Source organism: Pongo abelii, chromosome 9, assembly GCF_028885655.2.
Source record: "Pongo abelii isolate AG06213 chromosome 9, NHGRI_mPonAbe1-v2.0_pri, whole genome shotgun sequence".
NCBI classification, from domain to species: domain Eukaryota; kingdom Metazoa; phylum Chordata; class Mammalia; order Primates; family Hominidae; genus Pongo; species Pongo abelii.
The window spans coordinates 103,889,561-103,913,032 of record NC_071994.2 but is presented as its reverse complement, the minus strand read 5'-3'; the positions used below and the strand labels follow the sequence as shown (position 1 = coordinate 103,913,032).

The 23,472-nt window shown below is 38.0% G+C and overlaps 1 protein-coding gene across 3 annotated transcripts in view; it reads right to left on the bottom strand.

Moving 5' to 3' along the window:
- Positions 1–23,472, bottom strand: part of ARHGAP42 (Rho GTPase activating protein 42) — a 313,798-nt gene that overhangs the window by 78,058 nt on the left and 212,268 nt on the right. For all 3 annotated transcript variants that reach the window (XM_002822385.5, XM_009246979.4, XM_054524968.2), the window contains exon 5: positions 3,319–3,420. In XM_002822385.5, coding sequence (XP_002822431.1) covers positions 3,319–3,420 — 102 coding nt within the window. The remainder of the gene's footprint in view (positions 1–3,318; positions 3,421–23,472) is intronic.

The window sequence follows — 23,472 nt, the reverse complement described above, 5'->3', positions numbered from 1 at the left end:
GTCAAACTACATTTGTATATTTACCCCAATCATTCTTTGTGACATTTCAGAGGTTTCTAAATTTCTGCACTTATGAATAACACTTGGATCAATATTTAAACAATATTTACACAATTTTTGTGCTCATCTCTGATAATTTCTTTGGGGTAAATTCTTACCAAGAGAAACAGTCTCAACTAACTAGCATGTTTCAGGTTTGTTGAAATACAATGTCAAATTTACCTTAAGAATGATTAAATCTTATGCTCCCACCGGGAGAACAAAAGTGTGCCCAATTTCCTATACCTTCACTAACAATAGATATTATCTTGATCAAATTGAAAATGACATGTTGTTATTTGCGTTTTCAAATACATGTGACACTGAAACTAACCATTTTTATTATAGTTTATATTTCCTCCTTAGTCAATGCCTGTTTGCTTTCTTAGCCCATTTTTTCCATTAAAGTGTTTACCTTTCTGACACTGATTTGCAAATGCTTCTTGTATATAAGAGATGATAGCCCCATGTCATATGTTGTTTAAATTCCCTAATGGTTTGACATTTAATTTGGTTTAATGTCTTTTGAAACAGATTACTTATTTTTATGCATTCAGGTCTTTCTACATTTCCTTTATGCTTAGAAAAGAATTATTTATTCACATAACAAATATTACTCCTTTCTATCCACTATAAAGCCTATAATCTTGACAAGTTTGCTTCTGATTCTCCAACTGTTTACTCCAATGGCCTAACTGACGGCCTTGGGATTTTGTTAATAAAAGATGACCCTTCAGTTCAGTCCTGGAAATGGGCAGCCACTTATTTTTCATGAACAAAATGAATAAGGAGTCAGCTGTGCAGGTAGGAAGGCACAGAGGAGCCTTTTTGAGAACAAGTTAATAGGTTTGGTGCTGACAGAAGGACCAGAGCTGTTCTAGAAAGGAGCAGATGACTTTTAATGCCATGTCACAGAATTAAATATGTTTATGGCAGCATCTCCCTACAACAGGTTTGATTCCTAGAGGGGCGAAGGGAGGGGGGAACCCAAGCTACATTTTGCCTTGTCTACATTATATACCCTGGGAAGCTACTTTAACAAAATTTGTTAGTTGTGTTGTGTTCTAAGATGTATCTCCTGGAAAAGAAGTGTGTGTGTACTTGTGGAGGGAGGTGGGGAGGAGGATGTTACTATGCTATTATCTTTTCCAGCCTCCACTTAAATATAGAACCAGAATGAATATTCTATTATACCATAGCCTAAGCTACTAGTGAGGCAAGTAATAAATATTGAGCTAAGTTGTCAGGAAAAATTGAGGTATATTCTCTAGAGCTCTTTAAAATTAGGATAATGTTATCATTTCCTTAAGGTGGTTTAAGCAGTATCTTTTCAAAGGATGACCTCTGATATTTATTGGAGCCTAAAGTTCTTTAGGGCCTCTAAGGCCACCCGTAATTTTCCCATACTCAATTTGTAAAAAGGCACCTGGCCATAGCCCTGGGCATGGTAGATGATGGTGTACTGATGAGAATTAGATGAGTGTCTCTCTACATAACTACATCCACGTCCATACCATAACCCCATTCACTCTTAGGTTTATTCTAGTGCAATGTATTAAGACATTTGGTCTTAATATCACTTAAGACATTTTGGTACATATAAACATAGTATTAAATTACAACAAGCAGTACCAAATACAGTAAGGTTAAATATGTCCAAGAAATTTCAAATAGAAATCTAGTTTTTCTTAATGGCAGATTGTCTTCCATCAGATTAGCATCAAAATCTTTCCATAAGCACATAATTATATATTAAATTATACTATTTTTAATGGCATGTGTTAATAACAGAAAGCATACTGATGAAGTCATATATAAATATTAAGCACAACAAAACTTCCCAATGTTAAACATCTTTAAATAAAGAAATTTGATACTGTTGATGAGAACATATGCCTGTTGGAAAAAAAAGGCATCAGATGCCAAAATTACACTCCTATTTCCTTTTGAGGCTGTAGGAACTTTGTAACACTCTGAGTTGTCAAGCATGCCTTCTGGTTGAACTCAGAGGTAGGAGAAATAAGGAAAGGAATAAAGAGAGCTGAGGACCAGGTTGAATTTGAAAAGCAGTTCAGGAAGGGAGGAGGTTTTTCTAGCAGCAGGATCAGGAAAGAGGCTCTGGACTACAACACCTATAAGTGAAGAGAGAGGAGGAAAAGACGAAAGGAGACTGCATGGTTCCCGATCACTTTTTAGACAGCAGTGTTGAGCTGCGGGTGAGCTACCCAGCAACTCCTACTAATGGTGTTCACTTCAGAGTACACCAGGAGGCGGGGGAGAGATGAGGGCTGCTTCACGTTTTTTGTTGTTATTGTTGTTCTCAAGGTGACAATGGCAAGGGAGTCTGTTTGTTTATTTATTTATTTATTTATTTTTGACATACTTTGTCACTGAAATTGGAATTACAATATTCCCTAGTAAAAGAACTAGCCTTGATTTTATGAATTGTAGTTGAAACACTACCAATGGGAAGAATAAAATATATTTCGGACAGAGGGAAGAAACAAACTGCTTACATGTGTAGAGGTGAGCAAAATATTTATTCATTTGTTCTTAAAGAATCTGATATAAAATAATTGAGATTTTAAAACATGTAGTGGTGGGGCACAGTGGTTCATGACTGTGATCCCAGCACTTTGAGAGGCTAAGGCAGGCAGATCACTTAAGTTCAAGAGTTCAAGACCAGCCTGACCAACATGGTGAAACCCCGTCTCCATTAAAAATACAAAAATTAGCTGGGCTTGGTGGCACATGCCTGTAATCTCAGCTACTCAGAAGGCTGCAGCACAAGAATTGCTTGAACCCAGGAGGCGGAGGTTGCAGTGAGCTGAGAGTGCACCACTGCACTCCAGCCTGGGCAACACAGCCAAACTCCATCTCAAAAGTAAAATAAAATAAAATAAAATGTGTAGCTGTGTATCTATATTTCCCACAACGCTGAAGCAAAGCCTTAAAATCAATGTCACAGATATTTTAACACTAATCTGAAGGCCATAACATGAATTTAATAGGTCCTGTCCCTTTAAAAATGCTAAAAAAGAATAAAAGTGAAAGATCTTGTTTCAACCTTTCTCATTGTTGAAAGAAATACTGATCCTTCACTTGGAACAGTCATAATGTGTTTAAAGTATCGTCCATAGTAAGTGCTCAACTAATTTAGCTATTGCTATCATAATTATTTTATTAAATAGTAGCAGATTTTGAGATAGTTTTACCTTTGGAAATTTTGACTTTATATGACTTAATGCCTTTTCCATTATTTCAATTGGAAAAGCTTACCTCTTGTAAATGAGACTCCTTTTTCTTTGCAGACAAATTTAAATGCTTTTCAAGGATAGAGTAATATTTTTCACTCTCTTTGTCAAACTTCTTCTTTCCATCCTAAAGGAGAGCAATAACAACAAAAAATATTTAATGCAGAGCATCCAGAAAACCCTGACTTTCACCATTCCCATCAAAGTCCCATGTAATTATTTAATAAAGATAGTGAGTCCCAACTATGTGTAAAACCTTAATTTAGTAAAAATAGGAAGATGGAAGTGAAATAAGCCATTTCAGTATGTACTCTGCTCTCAAAAAAGCTTTCCATCTTGAGGTGAGAAATACATGTATAAACAAACAGGGCAAATCACATCTCCTTTGGAGTAAATGGAACTGTAGTATGGGTAGAGGCCAGGCTGGCTACAGTAGAGTCCCACCAAGAGCTCTATAATTGACTCTTAACAATAGATTCTGATCCAGTAGGTCTGAGATGTGACCAAGAGAAAAATGTCTTTTTTAGGCTTTTGGTTGATTCAGATGAGTCAATATATAATGTCTAAAGAACCCACTCACATGGAATCTTTTCACAGAATCATATTATTTCTTTGCCACAAAAGACACCTGAAATATCAAACAACTCATTCTTGACATGGAGGAAAAGATTTTTAAATGCTGGTAGCTTCAAATAATTAAATAAGAAAATTTGAAGTCAAATAAGTTGAAAGGATTAACAACCTCTCTACCATAAACTCTGAACATAACTCTAATAGCTGACCTTTGTTCCTGATATGTTGGAGTTTTGGGGAGCAACTGGGAGGGGGAATAGCTGAGAAGGGAGTAACTTTACCTTTTATCTTATGGCATGCTTCCATAGAAATGCAAATGGAATGAAATATTGAAGGGAAGAGGACATACCTGGGCATATAATCTTCTACAACTATAAATGTTGTATCCACCAGATACGTCTTTTCCACTTATACGTCCATATGAAACAAATACTAGGTAACTACAATCATAAATTTCATTGGCCAAAGAAGTACTATTCCTTCCTTTTATTTCAGTGTCTCTGAAACTGCAACCTCTGGATCACCTGAATTAGGTGTTTATAAGCACGTTCAGGCCGCAGATTCCTATTTTTCTCCTTCCAGAGATTCCGGAACTGATTTTTTTTAACAAGTTCATTATGTGTTTGTAACACATAATGCTTTGCTTCATTACTTGCATAAATACCTAGAAAAGGTTACTTAAAAATAATCAATGAATACATGCACAGATGGGCGGGTGGAGGAAGGGAAAGAAGGAGAGAGGGAAGTATTAGATTGGTGCAGAAGTAATTGCGGTTTTTGAACCTAATTGAAGGGAAGGAAAATCCTCTAGCTTAAGGGATTTTTCCTGCTATTCTGAGGTTGTCAGATCCAGGTTTATCTATCTAGGAAATGCTATTTTGATCCATTGGCACTCTTAACTTTCTTCTCAGTTATACTTCCAAGAACCCATCATAATCTTTTTCCATGTGTGGAATTTTAGGAAGTGAGCTGGTAAAATTGAGCTGAAAAGGAAGAGTAAGTAAGGTTCTGCTTTAAGAGTTCACATCACTTTTAGACCATGTAAGAAGTACTGAGATGTTTGTACATTAAAATATTACCATCTATAAATGGGGGGAAGGGAATAAATCAAATGATTCAAATAATTCTTATTACCTAAGGAGAAAATGTGGTCCTACTAAGATAAACACAACTGGAAAATGAGTAGGATTCCACCACAAAAGGTGTGTTAAGAAACTCACATTACAAAACATGAAATAGCTGACCCAAAGGAAAAGAGAAGCCCAAGGTTCAGGATAGAGAGGCTAGTCCTCTCCACTCACTGTTGGAGTAGATAACCAGGTGAATTTCTCATCTTTTGCTTGGTGGATGTTACTCTTTAATCTGGCACTTTATGTCCACAACTTACCTGCAACATACCTTTCTAAAGGTGTCTCTTACTACCTCTTTTTCAGCTCCCTATCCATGATCCTTTTTTCTTTTCTCTCTCTAGGTCATTCCCTCTGACATAAATGCTTATTTCTTCCAATTTCCACACATTCAAATTATATCTACTTTTAGCATCTAGCTCAAATAAATGCCATTCATAATTCCCTTCTTCCAACTCTCTACTTTTTGAATGCTCATATAGTTATATATATGGGTCTCTACTAGGGTTCATGTTCTACTTACAGCAGAGATTTTATGTATACACCTCCATCTACCTTAAAATGGAATACCTAATGAATACTCAATAAATATTTAATAAGTAAATTCTTCTTCTTATAATAGTGGCCACCACAGACCCTCACAGACATTCTATTTGTTCAACAAACTGTTATCCATGGTACAAGCGACAAATCTGTACAAAGAGTCCTAACTCAAATCCACTAAGTGAGCAACCAGCCGGATTACAGTATAGTACAGAAAACTGACTCCCTTTCATCTTAAAATAGATGCTTAAAATTTCTCACTTTTCACAGAAGAGGAAGAAACTGGTTTCAGGAGGAGAGTGCACAGCTGTGGTGACGACACTTGTATCTTTGTTTTCAGTCTGTGTAGGGTGACATTTTTGGAAATGTTAATTTGGAGCCAATACATCAGCATTTCTGGCAATACAAAAATCATTCTGAGACCCACTTCCTGGACTCTTATTCAAACCCGGCCCCTTCACACCACCAGGCCAGAAAAAAAGATCTCAAGGGTTCCAATGATGTAGGTAACAAAAGCACATTCAGTTTCAGCATAAAATTAAAGAGCTGAGATAAAAGACTAGGCCACATGAAGGACAACTATAATCTAGGGAAGCATGCTCTAGAAAACAAAAAGCACTTTTCCTTGCAACTCACATCTCCTCCAAAAGCCATGATTTACTGCTCATGTAAGCCAAGTCTTCTTTGGACTTAGTAATGTAAACCCATATAGCTACCTCTTGTCTCTTGTGTTATTTGTTGTGGACATCAAACTAAGAATTTTCTCTGAGATAAGCACTGCTTAAGGAAGGGGAAAATAACCCATGAATTGTTCCTAAATTCTGTTCATGATCACTGTTTTCTTATTGATATGGCATTATTTAAAAAAAAATAGAGACTTCATACTGTAAGGGGATGTTTTCTGTCAGTCCACAGTACGTGCATTTAAATTAAGTAATCATTTAAAATAAAGTCACAATAAAATAATAATCTCAATGGAAAAAAGATGAGAAGTGAGGTAGAAGGGGATGTCCTAGAAGATAAATGACCACATATAAAGCGTAGTACTGTTTTTAGTATCATAGTTGCTGCCGTTACTTACTATATGTCTTTGCAGATAAAGATGAAGAGACAGAGAGAGGAAACAGAGACAGAAGGCAACTACTATCTAAAGAAATAAAATATATCCTCAAAAATGGCGAATTAGTTCTCAGACCAAATTCTAGCTGGTGAAAAGTAAGCTACATTTGGGTCTGCAATCAGTTGGCTTTCTAATCTACACTGCATTTATTCTGGGCATAGTGCTCACATTATTACTTATTAACCATAACCATGGTCACGCCACATGTCCGTTTTATACACTCAAATGAAGAATGGAAGGAAACTACTGTAGCACAAACTCCAAGTATCAACTTTACTCTTAAAATTATGGTTTGTATTAATTTTAAAAATGTCAAATATTTATAAGACTAGGCATATCACAAAGATAAAAATATATTAAAATACACACTCTTACAACCAACTGATCTTTGAAAAAGTTAACAAAAATATGTAATGGGGAAAGGACACCCTATTCAATAAATGATGCTGGAAAATTGGACAGCCATATGCAGAAGCATGAAACTGGACCCCAATCTTTTCTCTCAGCATATACAAAAATTAACTCAAGATGGGTTAAAGACTTCAAGGTAAGATCTGAAACTATAAAAATCCTAGAAGGCTGGGTACCAGTGGCTCATGCCTGTAATCCCAGCACTTTGGGAGATGGATCACCTGAGGTCAGGAGTTCGAGACCAGCATGGCCAACATGATGAAACCCTGTCTTTACTAAAAATACAAATGTTAGCTGGGCATGGTGATGGGCATTTGTAATCCAGCTATTCGGGAGGCTGAGGCAGGAGAATCACTTGAACCCTGGAGGCAGAGGTTGCAGTGAGCCAAGATCGCGCCACTGCACTCCAGCCTGGGCAACAAGAGTGAAACTCTGTCTCAAAAAGAAAAAAACAAACACACACAAAAAAAACAAGAAAAGTCCTAGGAAAAAACCTTGGAAAAACTATGGCCTATGGAAAGAATGTATGACTAAAGCCTCAAAAGCAAATGCAACAAAAACAAAAAATAGAACTTAATTAAACTAAAAAGCTTCTGCACAGCAAAAGCAATAATCAACAGGTAAAAAGACTACCTACAGAATGGGAGAAAGTATTTGCAAACAATCCATCCAACAAAGGGCTAATACGCATAGCCTACAAGGAATTCAATCAACCCCACAATAAAAAGACAAATAACCCTATTAAAAAGTAGGCAGAGGATATGAATAGACATTTCTCAAGACAAGACACACGAGCAGCTAACAAACATATGAAAAAATGCTCAATGTCTCTAATCATCAGAGAAATGCAAATTAAAACCACAATGAGATACCATCTCACATCAGTCAGAATGGCTGGTCAGAAAACCACAGATGCTGGCGAGATTGCAGAGAAAAGGGAATGATTATACCCTGTTGGTGGAAATATAAATTATTTCTACGGAAAACAGTATGAAGGTTTCGCAAAGACCTAAGAATAGAGCTACGATTTTACCTAGCAATCCCGGTACAAGATGGGATTACCCAAAAGGAAAGAAATCATTAGATAAAAAAGTTACCTGCCTCATAGGTTTATCACAGCAGCATTCACAATAGCAAATTCATGGAATTAACCGAAGTGTCCATCAACGAATAATTGGATTTTTAAAATGTGACATATATACACTATGGAATACTTACTACTCAGCCATAAAGAAGAATGAAATCATGTCTCTTGCAGCAACATAGATGGAACTGGGGGCCATTAATCCTAAGAAAAATGACTCAGAAACAGCCAAAAACCGTATGTTCTAACTTATAAGTGGGAGCTATAAAATGGGTACACATGAATATACAGAGTGGAGTAACAGACACTGGAGACTCCAAACAGTGGGAGGCAGGTGAAGGATGAAATATTACCTGTTGGGTACAATGAACACTATTCAGGTGATGGGTACACTAAAACCCCAGAATACACACTATTGTTTTAAAAGAGGCCAACTCAGTGTCTTCCAATGACCACAAGCAAGTACCAAAGATGAAGAACAGACTTTACCACACTTAATCATAAATAGAAATAAATTATGAAAATGTTATCTAACCACATTTTTCTCTAAAAGACTACTAGAACGCTTTGTTTAAATACTTAAGCTAGAAACCTTCATTTTAATGTTAATATAAGTTTTTAAAAATAAGTGAACATTTCTACATTTCTTTGTAGTAAAAGAACATATCATTAATACTGATTCATGATATTTTCAACAGTCTCAGTATTATTAATTGCCACAAGGATATTGTAAAATTTCCCAAGCAACTATTTATGTTACCATGTTAGTATAGCCATTACCTAAATAAGCACTACTTTGAGAAATCCTTCAACTTAAGTAACAGTAAAAACCAATAGCTAAGTTCCTATTCCAAAAACATGAGGAATTCTTATAAATTATAATGGTGCTAGCCTCTGAAAATACATAAGAGGATTAGAGGTAGCCCCAACTACCACCCCTAATTAGACTTCTTCTTCCTCTGATGGTGGGATGTACTCCTTGCCTAAAGTGGCAGCCCACAGCAGCATCACCACCTCTGATTTCCAGAAGGGCCAGTTGCTAGCACAGTCCATCCCATGTTGTTTAGGCATTACCTGGGGCCCAAGGGATCTTGGCATCCAGAAGCTCAATTTGGTGAGAATATTGGTGTGGCTTGCACAGCAGTGTCTCTACTGTGGGTGATTCCACCCAATAACTCCTAATCTCTCCAACCCATTCTCCACCAACTCCCCCATCCACAATCAGCTGAAATCCAGGCATCCCAAAATGGCTTCTTTCTGGAGGGTTGTACCATTATAATTCACCATATCTCTTGCTTTCCCAATTACATCATTGCCACCACCATCAGGTGATCAAACTCATAGGAACCAAAGGATTCACATTTGCATTTACAAGAAACTCCTACAGACTGGAGAGAAAGAAGCAAACAGATAATGCATGTCAAGGATATGAAGGGATAATACACAAAAGAGGAAACCCGAAGTGTAACATGCATATGAAGAGCTGTTCAAACTCATTCATTATTGGAGACAAGCAAATTAAATCCATGAGATATTACATTATATCAGTTGGATGCTATACGAGTTAGAAAGTTGAATGATGCCATGTACTGAGAGCATGTGGAGACACAGGAACCCTTAGGTAGTATTGATGGGATTGTAGAGGGATGAAGTCTTTTTAGAGGGAAACATTGCACTACTAAGGAACATATATGTGTGTCCTAAGAACCAACTTCTGGGTGTATCTCTCAATGAGATGCTAACAGAAATGTCCACAGCTAACATGAATGAGCATATTCATTAAGGTGTTATCTGTGGGAACAGAAAAGGAGCTGGGGTATTTGTTAGAGGGTACATAAAATGTATTAGATGTGTACTATGGAGTGCTACATGGAAGTTAGAGAGAAATATTAAATGTTGATGGATCTCAAAACACAGTTCTGGGTAGAAAAATTTAAAACAAATAGATACATAAAACAACATAAAATTTATAGAAATTAAATGTAAATAAGGAAGAGGGCTATTAAAAACAGAAAATAGAGTTTTAAAACATAAAGAAGGATATCAGACACATCTAACTAACAGAACTGCTGAATGAGAGACAATAAAATCAAGAGAATTGCCAAAAAAAAAATTTTCAGGAAAATTTCCAGAAGGAATTTTTTTTTAAAGTTTCCATATTAAAATGGCCCAATATGTACACTGTACAATGAATGAGAAAATTTAAAAAAGGCATGTCATCATAAAATGTTTAAAAAACATGGATAAAATGAAAACCTAAAAGCAACCCATAAGAAAATGGAGCTTACATAAAAATCATCAGAAATCAGAACCATAATGGATCTTCAACAGCATAAGAGAAGCAATAAATCAAAATCCACAGCCTTCAAATTTCTGAGGACTAATTCATCCAAACCTAGCTTTCTATTTCTAGTTAAATTCTCAATCCAGGTTGAGGGTAGAATAAAAATATTTACAAATGTGCAAGGCCTCAAAAATTCTACTGCTTCTGTACCATCTCTCAGGAGAATACGGACGGGTGTGCTCTGCTCACATGAGGGAATAAATCAAGGAAGTTAGGCCCAAGATCTGAAAAAAACAGGAATTTTTTCAGTTTAAAGAGTCACAGGGAACTCCCAAAATCATGGTAATATGATCTTCCAGAAAATTAGATGGACAAGTAAAGCTTTGAATTTTAAAGCAACCAGCTAAGATGAGAGTTACAAGAGAAATGTCTCTAAACAAATGGAATGGAGAAGGTATTATCTGATATGTTTAAACATATTAAGACTATCGCCCTGGCCAGAGTGCCGTGGCAATATCTCGGCTCACTGCAGCTTCCGCCTCCGAAGTCAAACGATTCCCGTGCCTCGGCCTCCCGAGTAGCTGGAACCACAGGCATGCACCACCATTCCCGGCTAATTTTGGTATCTTTAGTAGAGACGGGGTTTTCCTACGTTGGCCAGGCTGGTCTCAAATTCCTGGCCTCAAGTGAACCACCCGCCTCGACCTCCCAAAGTGGTAGGATTACAGGTGTGAGCCACTGCGTCCGGTCCAAGATTTGTTTTGTAATTATATCCTTGTACTTGGAAACAGATTATTAAGCAAAATTTGAAAGTAAGGCAATTACTGATGCCAAGAAACAAAAAAATTATGCAAAAAAAGTAATCATAGAATCTGATATGGTTCACCTATGAACCATAATTACATTGTTATGTGGACAATGTACGTTGATCTTTTAAAAAATATAATCAAATGATATATATTTGGAAGGTAGCAGGAAGGGAAATATGTTTGAAGTAGTAGTGGTTGTGCTACTGTAAGGATGCTAAATATTCATCTTCCATAGGTGGAAGTTAATTATTAAAGACATACATAGTTTTCAATAATCTAATCATATGTGAAGGCATATAAATTATAAATTAAGCCAGCTCCTTGCTCCATCTCTATTCCAAAGTTCTGATCCCTGAAGGCAAATACTTGTAAATTTTTAAGCTATTGATTCACATTTATCTCCACTTTTCTAAATAATATATTCACTTTCCTTTTTAAATTTTAGGCATTGTTAAATTCTTCAATAATTGAATTCTGTTTTAAAAATGAGAAGGAGAAAAATGGGATAGCGAGAGAGGAGGAGAAGCACAAAAGTTGAAAAATTGGTAAGAATGAACAAAAATTAGAATGGAGAAAAAAGAAAGTTGCCTAAGGGTGTGCTGATACCTGGCTCACAAGTAGATTTTTATTAATTCATTTATTAACTTGAGCTTTTAGTAAATACCCATTTTGTGACTGGTACTGATGCTCAGTGCTGATCAAGACTAGGAGAACAATTAACAGTAGTTGTAAAGTAGTTTGCATACCAGAACTCCACATACAAATTCTACAAGGTAAGAATAATAAATCCTCATTTTATGAGCATGAAAACATTATCAGAGAAGAGAGAAGTAGTCTGACCAAGGTCATAGAGCTTATGACAGGCGCAGCAGATAATCAAAATTAAATCTGTCTGGTTCCCAGTTCCATGTTCCTTGCAAAGTAAAATGCAACCCAAGGAAGCAACAGATTAAAACTATAGCACTTCATTTCCTCCAAAAAAAAAAAGGTGGGGAGGTGAGGCGGGAGTTGAAGGAGAAAAAGGACAAAAGAAAGGAGAGGGAAGAAAGAAAGAAAAGTGAACAAAGAAAGAGATTAAGGAAAGAGGGGATAAGAGGCAGGGCATGGTGGCTCATGCCTATAATCCCAGCACTTTGGGAGGCTGAGGCGGGTGGATCATCTGAGGTCAGGAGTTCGAGACCAGCCTGGTCAACATGGCAAAACCCCGTCTCCACTAAAAATACAAAAATTAGCTGGGCGTGGTAGCATGCGCCTGTAATCCCAGCTACTCGGGATGCTGAGACAGGAGAATTGCTTGAATCTGAGAGGCAGGGGAGGTTGCAGTCAGCAGAGATCACACCACTGTACTTCAGCCTGGGCGACAGAGCAAGACTCCATCCAAAAAAAAAAAAAGGAGATGAGAGAGGAAAAGTAGGAAGTAGAGGGGGTGTTGGGTATTTGTAATGCCACTTTAAACCTTGTGAGAGAAAGCAAATGTTGAAAGCATATGACAGCATCTAACATGGTTACATACTGAGAGTCAACTTGATTAGATTGAAGGATACAAAGTATTAATCCTGGGTCTGTCTGTGTGGGTATTGCCAAAAGGGATGAACATTTGAGTCAGTGGGCTGGGGAAGGCAGATCCACCCTTAAACTGGTGGGCATAGTCTAATCAGCTCCCAGTGAATATAAAGCAGGCAGAAAAATGTGAAAAGGAGAGACAGGCCTAGTCTCCCAGCCTACATCTTTCTCCCATGCTGGATGCTTCCTGCCCTTGAACATTGGATTCCAAGTTCTTCAGTTTTGGGACTCAGGCTGGCTCTCCTTGCTCCTCAGCTTGCAGACAGCCTATTGTGGGACCTTGTGATCGTGTAAGTTAATACTTAATAAACTTCCCTTTACATATATATATATATATTCTGTCCCTCTAAGAGAACCCTGACTAATACAGCATCCAATTGTCAATCTCCTTTTGGAGCTGTGGGAAGACAAGGAATACTGGAATTAGGAGGCAGACAGTGTGTGGAGTGGCTAGAAGCTGATGGCTCTGACATCAAGTTAGGGACAAAACTAGGGTTACATAATTCTGCATACCAGACACGATATTTGGAAAATCACCCTGGGTGAATTTGAAGATTTCCTAATTAAAGTTACTGAAGCTTTTTCCATGCCAAGCATTTGGATTTCTCTGCTCTTCCGGGATGACAAAGAACCTGGATGAACAAATATGAACTGATAAAATACAAGGCACAACAAAGACTACTTAGACCACTTATAACAAGTACTGGATCTGACTAAAAATAACAGATGTATTTTTTTTTTCTTATTCCTAAGGTAAAAGCAATAGCAGTAGAAATTAGATTTTTATATTATATTACATATAATACTGCTTTAGTTCAAATTTTCAAGAAAACATTGCCTGAGGCAAAGCTTGCCTGCTAAAGCTTGGTGTGTGTGTGTGTGTGTGTGTGTGTGTGTGTGTGCATCTTGGACAGCAAGATTGAGGAATAAAGAGATGTGAGACAAGGAAGGAAGGTAAACACAAGTGGTCTCAGCTGACCTGGCCACAGCAGCATGAGGAGCCAGACAGCTGCTCCACCTCTAGGGCACATCTCCATTCATGCTGTCCAAAACCAACACATCTCGGGGCCGTTCATTGGGTAAGCAAGCAAGAAGCAAGATTCATCTTCCACTTCATTCCCACAATTGATCAAAATTCACCCCATGGAATAAGAACTCTCCCGCCTTTCAGTGTCACCTGGTCTCTCTGGCAGTCATGGGAGAGGACAGAGCCCAGAGGTGACAGTGCAGTACTCCATCCATTGTCTAGACCTGATGGGAGGAGCCAATGCACCCTGAAGCCTCGGCACCATACTTGCTGTGGTTCCCACTGCAGCAGGAGTCTGCACTGGAACCAGGCCTTGAGCACGTGAAAGGGACAAGGGGTGATACTCCTAGATCTGAGTATCAGGATACTCAGATACTCCTGAGCAAGAACAAAGAGCCCTGAAGAACATAAGGTGGGCTCAATACCAATATACATAGTCCTAAGATGTATATAAAAGTTAACATCTTTATTAAGTATGTTATCTCTGTGATTTTATGATAAGAAAAACAAACATTTTCAAGAGCTTTGCAGGCTCCTTCACAATCTTATTCTCTTGATCCAATTTTGTATATTTTCCTACCAATAAGAATTTCTGGAAGATTAGGCTTACAGATAGGAAAAAAATCAACATATGACCATGACTCCCATCTTAAAGAATGGAAAAATGAGGTTCGTGGAAATTAATCATAGGCCACTCAGTCAGCAAGAGGATGGAGTCTAGACTAAAACACAACACCTTTCTCAAAATCAGCATTAAACAGCACAACGGCTTAGTTTTAACATTTAAAGGAAAAATGACTACCCTATTCTTGAAAGAGTTAAAGTGTTTTGGTCATTCTTACAGAATTAGCCACATGAACCAATTCCAGGAACTGCCTTTGACTGAATATCTGCTTATGGAATCCCCTTTTCTGCTAGTTTTATTAAAAAAGAAAAAAGAGGGTCTGTTCCAAGATGGCCAAATAGGAACAGCTCTGGTCTGCAGCTCCCAGCGGAATGGACGCAGAAGACGGGTGATTTCTGCACTGAGGTACCTGGTTCATCTCACTGGGACTGGTTGGATGGTGGGTGCAGCCCACAGAGGGCAAGCTGAAGCAGGGCAGGGCATTGTCTCACCCAGGAAGCTCAAGGGGTCAGGGGATTTCCCTTTCCTAGCCAAGGAAAGCAGTGACAGACTGTAACTGGAAAAATGGGACACTTCCACCCAAATACTGTGTTTTTCCCAAGGTCTTAGCAACCAGCAGACAAGGAGATTCTCTCCTGCGCCTGGCTCTGTGGGTCCCATGCCCACGGAGCCTTGCTCACTGCTGGCACAGCACTCTGAGATCAAACTGTGAGGTGGCAGCCTGGCTGGGGGAGGGGCATCCACCATTGCTGAGGCTTGAATAGGTAAACAAAGTGGCTGGGAAGCTCGAACTGGGCAGAGCCCACCGCAGATCAGCAAGGCCTACTGCCTCCATAGACTCCACATCTATGGGCAGGGCATAGCTGAACAAAAGGCAGCAGACAACTTCTGCAGACTTCAATGTTCCTGTCTGACAACGGTGAAGAGAGCAGTAGTTTTCCCAGCACAGCGTTTGAGCTCTGAGAACAGACAGACTGCCTCCTCAAGTGGGTCTCTGACCCCTGTGTAGCCTAATTGGGAGACACCTTCCAGTAGGGGCTGAGACACCTCATATAGGCATTTGCCCCTCTGGAATGAAGCTTCCAGAGGAAGGATCAGGCAGCAATATTTGCTGTGGTGCAATATTTGCTGTTCTGCTGCCTCCGCTGGTGATACCCAGGCAAACAGGGTCTGGAGTGGACCTCCAGCAAACTCCAACAGACCTGCAGCTGAGGGACTTGACTGTTAGAAGGAAAACTAACCAACAGAAAGGAATAGCATCAACATCAACAAAAAGGATGTCCACACCTAAAACCCATCTGTAGGTCACTAACATCAAAGACCAAAGGTAGATAAAACCACAGAGATGGGGAAAAATCAGAGCAGAAAAGCTGAAAATTCTAAAAACCAGACCGCCTCTTCTCTTCCAAAGGATCGCAGCTCCTCGCCAGCAACGGAACAAAGCTGGATGGAGAATGACTTTGATGAGTTGACAGAAGTAGGCTTCAGAAGGTCGGTAATAACAAACTTCTCTGAGCTAAAGAAGCATGTTCAAACCCATTGCAAGGAAGCTAAAAACCTTGAAAAAGGGTTAGACAAATGGCTAACTAGAATAAACAGTGTAGAGAAGACCTTAAATGACCTGATGGAGCTGAAAACCATGGCATGAGAACTACGTGACGCATACACAAGCTTCAATAGCCGATTCGACCAAGTGGAAGAAAGGGTATCAGTGATTGAAGATCAAATTAATGAAATTAAGCGAGAAGGCAAGTTTAGGGAAAAAAGAATGAAAAGAAATGAACAAAGCCTCCAAGAAATACGGAACTATGTGAAAAGACCAAATCTATGTTTGATTGGTATACCTTAAAGTGATGGGGAGAATGGAACCAAGTTGGAAAAAACTCTTCAGGATATTATCCCAGAAGAACTTCCCCAACCTAGCAAGGCAGGCCCACATTCAAATTCAGGAAATACAGAGAACACCACAAAGATACTCCTTGAGAAGAGCAATCCCAAAACACATAATTGTCAGAATCACCAAGGTTGAAATGAAGGAAAAAATGTTAAGGGCAGCCAGAGAGAAAGGTCGGTTACCCACTAAGGGAAGCCCGTCAGATTAGCAGCAGATCTCTTGGCAGAACCTCTACAAGCTAGAAGAGAGTGGGGGCCAATACTTAACATTATTAAAGAAAAGAATTTTCAACCCAGAATTTCATATCCAGCCAAACTAAACTTCATAAGTGAAGGAGCAAGAAAATGCTTTACAGACAAGCAAATGCTGAGAGATTTTCTCACTACCAGGCCTGCCTTACAAAAGCTCCTGAAGGTAGCACTAAACATGGAAAGAAACAACCAGTACTAGCCACTCCAAAAACATGCCAAATTGTAAAGATCATCAATGCTATGAAGAAACTGCATCAATTAATGGGAAAAATAACCAGCTAACATCATAATGACAGGACCAAATTCACACATAACAATATTAACCTTAAATGTAAAAGGGCTAAATGCCCCAATTAAAGACACGGACTGGCAAATTGGATAAAGAGTCAAGACCTATCAGTGTGCTGTATTCAGGAGACCCATCTCACATGTAAAGACATAAATTGGCTCAAAATAAAGGGATGGAGGAAGATCTACAAAGCAAACAAAAAGCAAAAAAAAAAAAAAAAAAAGCAGGGACTGCAATCCTAGTCTCTGATAAAACAGACTTTAAACCAACAAGATCAAAAGAGACAAAGAAGCCATTACATAATGGTAAAGGGATCGATCCAACAAGAAGAGTTAACTATCCTAAATATATATCCACCCAACACAGGAGCACCCAGATTCATAAAGCAAGTCCTTAGAGACCTACAAAGAGACTTAGACTCCCACACAATAATAATGGGAGACTTTAACACCCCACTGTCAATATTAGACAGATCAAGGAGACAAAAGGTTAAAAAGGATATCCAGGAATTGAACTCAGCTCTGAACGAAGCAGGCCTAATAGACATCTTCAGAACTCTCCACCCCAAATCAACAGAATATTCATTCTTCTAAGCACCAGACTGCACTTATTCTAAAATTGACCACACAGTTGGAAGTAAAGCACGCCTCAGCAAATGTAAAAGAACAGAAATCACAATAAACTGTCTCTCAGACCACAGTGCAATTGAATTAGAACTCAGGATTAAGAAACTCACTCAAAACCGCACAACTACATGGAAATGGAACAACCTGCTCCTGAATGATTACTGGGTAAATAACGAAATGAAGGCAGAAATAAAGATGTTCTTTGAAACCAATGAGAACAAAGACACAATGTACCAGAATCTCTGGGACACATTTAAAGCAGTGTGTAGAGGGAAATTTATAGCACTAAATGCCCACAAGAGAAAGCAGGAAAGATCTAAAATCGACACCCTAACATCACAATTAAAAGAACTAGAGAAGCTAGAGCAAACACATTTAAAAGCTAGCAGAAGGCAAGAATTAACTAAGATCAGAGCAGAAATGAAGGAGATAGAGACACAAAAAACCATTCAAAAAAATTAGTGAATCCAGGAGCTGGTTTTTTGAAAAGATCAACAAAATTGATAGACCACTAGCAAGACTAATAAAGAAGACAAGACAGAATAACCAAATAGATGCAATAAAAAATGATAAAGGGGATATCACCACCGATCCCACAGAAATACAAACTACCACCAGAGAATACTATAAACACCTCTACGCAAATAAACTGGAAAATCTAAAAGAAATGGATAAATTCCTGGACACATACACCCTCCCAAGACTAAACCAGGAAGAAGTTGAATCTCTGAATAGATCAATAACTGGTTCTGAAATTGAGGCAATAATTAATAGCCTACCAACCAAAAACAGTCCAGGACCAGAGAGATTCACAGCCGAATTCCAACAGAGGTACAAAGAGGAGCTGGTACCATTCCTTCTGAAACTATTCCAATAAATAGAAAAAGAGGGAATCCTCCCTAACTCATTTTATGAGGCCACCATCATCCTGATACCAACGCCTGGCAGAGACACAACAAAAAAAGAGAATTTTAGACCAATGTCCCTGATGAACATCGATGCAAAAATCCTCAATAAAATACTGGCAAACTGAATCCAGCAGCACATCAAAAAGCTTATCCACCATGATCAAGTTGATTTCATCTCTGTGATGCAAGGCTGGTTCAACATACAAAAACCAATAAATGTAATCCATCACATAAACAGAACCAAACACAAAATCCACATGATTATCTCAATAGATGCAGAAAAGGCCTTCGACAAAATTCAGCAGCCCTTCATACTAAAAACTCTCAATAAACTAGGTATTGATGAGACGTATCTCAAAATAATAAGCGCTATTTATGACAAACCCACAGTCAATATCATACTAAATCGGCAAAAACTGGAAGGATTCCCTTTGAAAACCAGCACAGGACAAGGGTGCCCTCTCTCACCACTCCTATTCAACATAGTGTTGGAAGTTCTGGCCAGGGCAGTCAGGCAAGAGAAAGAAATAAAGGGTATTCAATTAGGAAAAGAAGAAGTCAAATTGTCCCTGTTTGCAGATGACATGACTGTATATTCAGAAGACCCCATCATCTCAGCCTCAAATCTCCTTAAGCTGATAAGCAACTTCGGCAAAGTCTCAGGATACATAATCAATGTGCAAAAATCACAAGCATTCCTATACACCAATTACAGACAAACAGAGCCAAATCACGAGTGAACTCCCATTCACAACTGCTACAAAGAGAATAAATACCTAGGAATCCAACTTACAAGGGATGTGAAGGACCTCTTCAAGGAGAACTACAAACCACTGCTCAACAAAATAAAAGAGGACACAAACAAATGGAAGAACATTCCATGCTCATGGACAGGAAGAATCAGTATTGTGAAAATGGCCATACTGCCCAAGGTAATTTATAGATTCAATGCCATCCCCATCAAGCTACCAATGACTTCCTTCACAGAATTGGAAAAAACTACTTTAAAGGTCATATGGAACCAAGAAAGAGACAGCATTGCCAAGACAATCCTAAGCAAAAAGAACAAAGCTGGAGGCATCACGCTACCTGACTTCCAACTATACTACAAGGTTACAGTAACCAAAACAGCATGGTACTGGTACCAAAACAGATATATAGACCAATAGAACAGAACAGAGGCCTCAGAAGTAATGTCACAAATCTACAACCATCTGATCTTTGACAAACCTGACAAAAACAAGAAATGGGGAAAGGATTCCCTATTTAATAAATGGTGCTGGGAAAACTGGCTAGCCATATACAGAAAACTGAAAGTGGACCCCTTCCCTACATCTTATACAAAAATTAACTCAAGATGGACTAAAGACTTAAACATAAGACCTAAAACCATAAAAACCCTAGAAGAAAACCTAGGCAATACCATTCAGGACATAGGCATGGGCAAAGACTTCATGACTAAAACACCAAAAGCAATGGCAACAAAAGACAAAATTGACAAATGGGATCTAATTAAACTAAAGACCTTCTGCACAGCAAAAGAAACTATCATCAGAGTGAACAAGCAACCTACAGAATAGAAGAAAATTTTTGCAATCTACCCATCTGACAAAGGACTAATATCCAGAATCTACAAATAATTCAAACAAATTTACAAGAAAAAAAACAAAAAACTCCATCAAAAAGTGGGCAAAGGATATGAACAGACACTTCTCAAAAGAAGACATTTATGCAGCCAACAGACACATGAAAAAATGCTCATCATCACTGGTCATCAGAGAAATGCAAATCAAAACCACAATGAGATATCATCTCACACCAGTTAGAATGGCGATCATTAAAAAGTCAGGAAACAACAGGTGCTGGAGAGGATGTGGAGAAACAGGAAAGCTTTTACACTGTTGGTGGGAAGCATTAGTTCAACCATTGTGGAAGACAGTGTGGCGATTCCTCAAGGATCTAGAACTAGAAATACCATTTGACCCAGCCATCCCATTACTGGGTGTATACCCAAAGGACTATGTAGCTATAAAAAATGATGAGTTAATGTCCTTTGTAGGGACATGGATGAAGCTGGAAACCATCATTCTGAGCAAACTATCACAAGGACAGAAAACCAAACACTGCATGTCCTCACTCATAGGTGGGAACTGAACGATGAGAACACTTGGACACAGGGCAGCATACATCACACACCAGAGCCTGTCAGGGAATGGGGCCCTGGGGGAGGGATAGCATTAGGAGAAATACCTAATGTAAATGACAAGTTGATAAGTGCAGCAAACCAACATGGCACATGTATACCTATGTAACAATCCTGCACGTTGTGCACATGCACCCTAGAACTTGAAGTATAATAAAAAATAAAAATAAAATAAAAAATAAAAGAAAAAAGAACACCCATTTGACAGAGCTCCATCCTTTTTCACTGTAATAGAACCCTTTAATCGTAGGAAGGCACACAGCTGCTAAGAATAGAGAGTACAATTCCCTGTCTCCTAGCAATGAGATGTGTGCATGTGACTAAGTTTCCATAAAAAAATCTGGGCAGAAACATTGTGGGAAGCTCCCAGATGCCTTCCTCAAATACGCCTGGCACTCCTTCTCCTTCAGCATTTCTTCCCTCCAGCTGGAAGAACATGGTCTGAACTTGTACTGCAGAATGCCCTCAGCTGGCTTCCTCTGACCCTCCTTCCTTGATCTTTGATCTTAGGATTAAAAAAAAAAAAAAAAGCGTTGCTCTTTTATAAGAATAGTTCTAGGAAAAAAATTATTATTGCAGATATTTCTTTTCTAAGGTCCAATTTCCATAATCAGATTGTAGGACTCCCCAGGATAAAGACATGGGAGAGAGAGAGAGAAATACAGACAGAGACAATGATTTTGACAGGTTTACCACTCCAAAATGTTAATAGTGCTGAGGTTGGGAAATCCTAGACTAAGTTGTGAGCTAACAAGTTACTTTCCACAGAAAAAGGACTGGTGAATGAATGAATGAATGAATGATGTTTAGCCAATTCTGTAAACACTGTCAACAGTCATAATTGTCCTCTCCGTTTTACCACTGGTTATATTACACTGCACACTTCACCACTCTGGGGCCTTGGCCTCCTTCTCTATCATGTAAGAAAGCACGATGAAATGATTTCAGCTTAAACATTCTGGAATCGAGTGGAGTATAGGTAAGAATTTGGTTACTTAAAGCACAAACAGTTATTTTTCTGGTGGTCCTGTATATAAACTGTTCCTAGGCACATCTCCCATGAGGAACACTTCACAGGGATGGCCACAGGTGTTGTGGCCCTGTGTGTTGGCAAATGACCCCAGATGCAATAAGGTCATCGACCGGTAGGAATATCAACAGTTAGAAAGGTGAGAATTGTAGAAAATATCTACTACTGCCCTTTCAACAGCTATCTTAGCACTGCTTTGTCCTTTTTAGTTTGGGGTTGTAGATTTCAATGATAAAATTCCATTATCAAAATTTCACATTAAGTGATGAGAGCAATGAAAGTCTTAAAGGAAGGAAAGAAGAAGCAAATGGTGCTGGCATTGAAAATTGTCTGCTTGTGAGGCAAACATGACAACCAGCATTATGGAAATCATCATACAAATTGTCAGCTTGGTAGTTAAAAGAGAAGGCTGGGTGCTAGTGCTGCCACTTAGCTACTTTCAAGTCACATGGCTTAGTCCACAAACTTAATGAATCTCAATTTTCAGTCACAAAAATATACCTTTTCTTTTCATTTTACTTTACTGTGCAGTTTCAGCACTCAGTGAATGCTGACGTTTTGTTATCCTTCACTATTGCTTTATAATCAAGAAGTCCCTCTGTCACATCACATAAACATGACCAGAACACTTGCAAAAATGCAGTCTGTAAGTCAAGTCATGATCTTGTCTCTTGTGAAATTACCCATGTCACCACTCATACAGCTCATGAAAGTCTAGACTATGTTTACAACTATGCCAAGTCTGTGAGTGAGGGCTGGTCATACCTTACACCATTAAACTCAAATATCCTGAAGAACTATTTGGCAGAATACATTCTGATATTTCTTTAAAATGTAGAAGCATAGCTGACTGAAAATTTTCCATTACTTTATTTTCACTGGAATACAACCTGTCTAAAATTCAAAATCCTCACTCTTATACAATGCTAATCTTTTCTTATATTTGCAAAGGATTGCAAAGAAAAAATAAAATAGCCATTGGTGGGTAAAATGTGAGATTAATTCTCAGGCATGAGGTGATTCATTATTTCTCAAGAATTACTTAATTAATGTTTTTAATAATGAACTCATTGCAGTTTTGAGACTTAAAAGCTAAGTTGTGAAAATAACTTACAAACTAGAGAAAACCTAAAATAAATATTTCTATCAATTCTGTTTACTGCTTGACTTGAGAAATAGGGTTCTTCTTTATGAAGGAATTTATCAATTAGAATTAGGAAAATTCCTAAAAGCTTAGTTCTCTGGTCACCAAAAATTCAAAATTAATTATTACTAATAATTTATCATTCTTTCTTCCAACTCTTAATACATCAACTGATACAAATTAAGTTTCAGGTATTATAATTTATATAGATTTAAAAAAATCTTCAAATGCAATTCAGTTTTATGTTGAAGAAATTAACCTGAAATTTTCCTTTCAGTTAAACTGAATAAGGTGACCATCTGTCCCGTGTGTCAATTATTTGTGATTTTAAGTTTCTCCTCACCTTCAGTCTTATTTATGGCTTTTCAGTCATTCATTATTGCCAAAATAAATACAAAGAAAAATTGTATCCTAACTTAATCGATTTTATTACTAACAATACTTAAAAAATAATTAGAAAGTTCATTTTAATGCAAAGGCTAAGAAGAAGCATTATCTATTTGTTTTTTCCTATACTTCAAATATTTTCTCTCCATATCATGAGGTCCAACATCAACCTACAACAAACTGGAAACATCTAATGAAATTAACTTACAATAACATAACGCTGGAATTTAAAACCCTGAGACTCAAAAAAGCCCTAATTCAATTTCAAAAAGAAACAGACA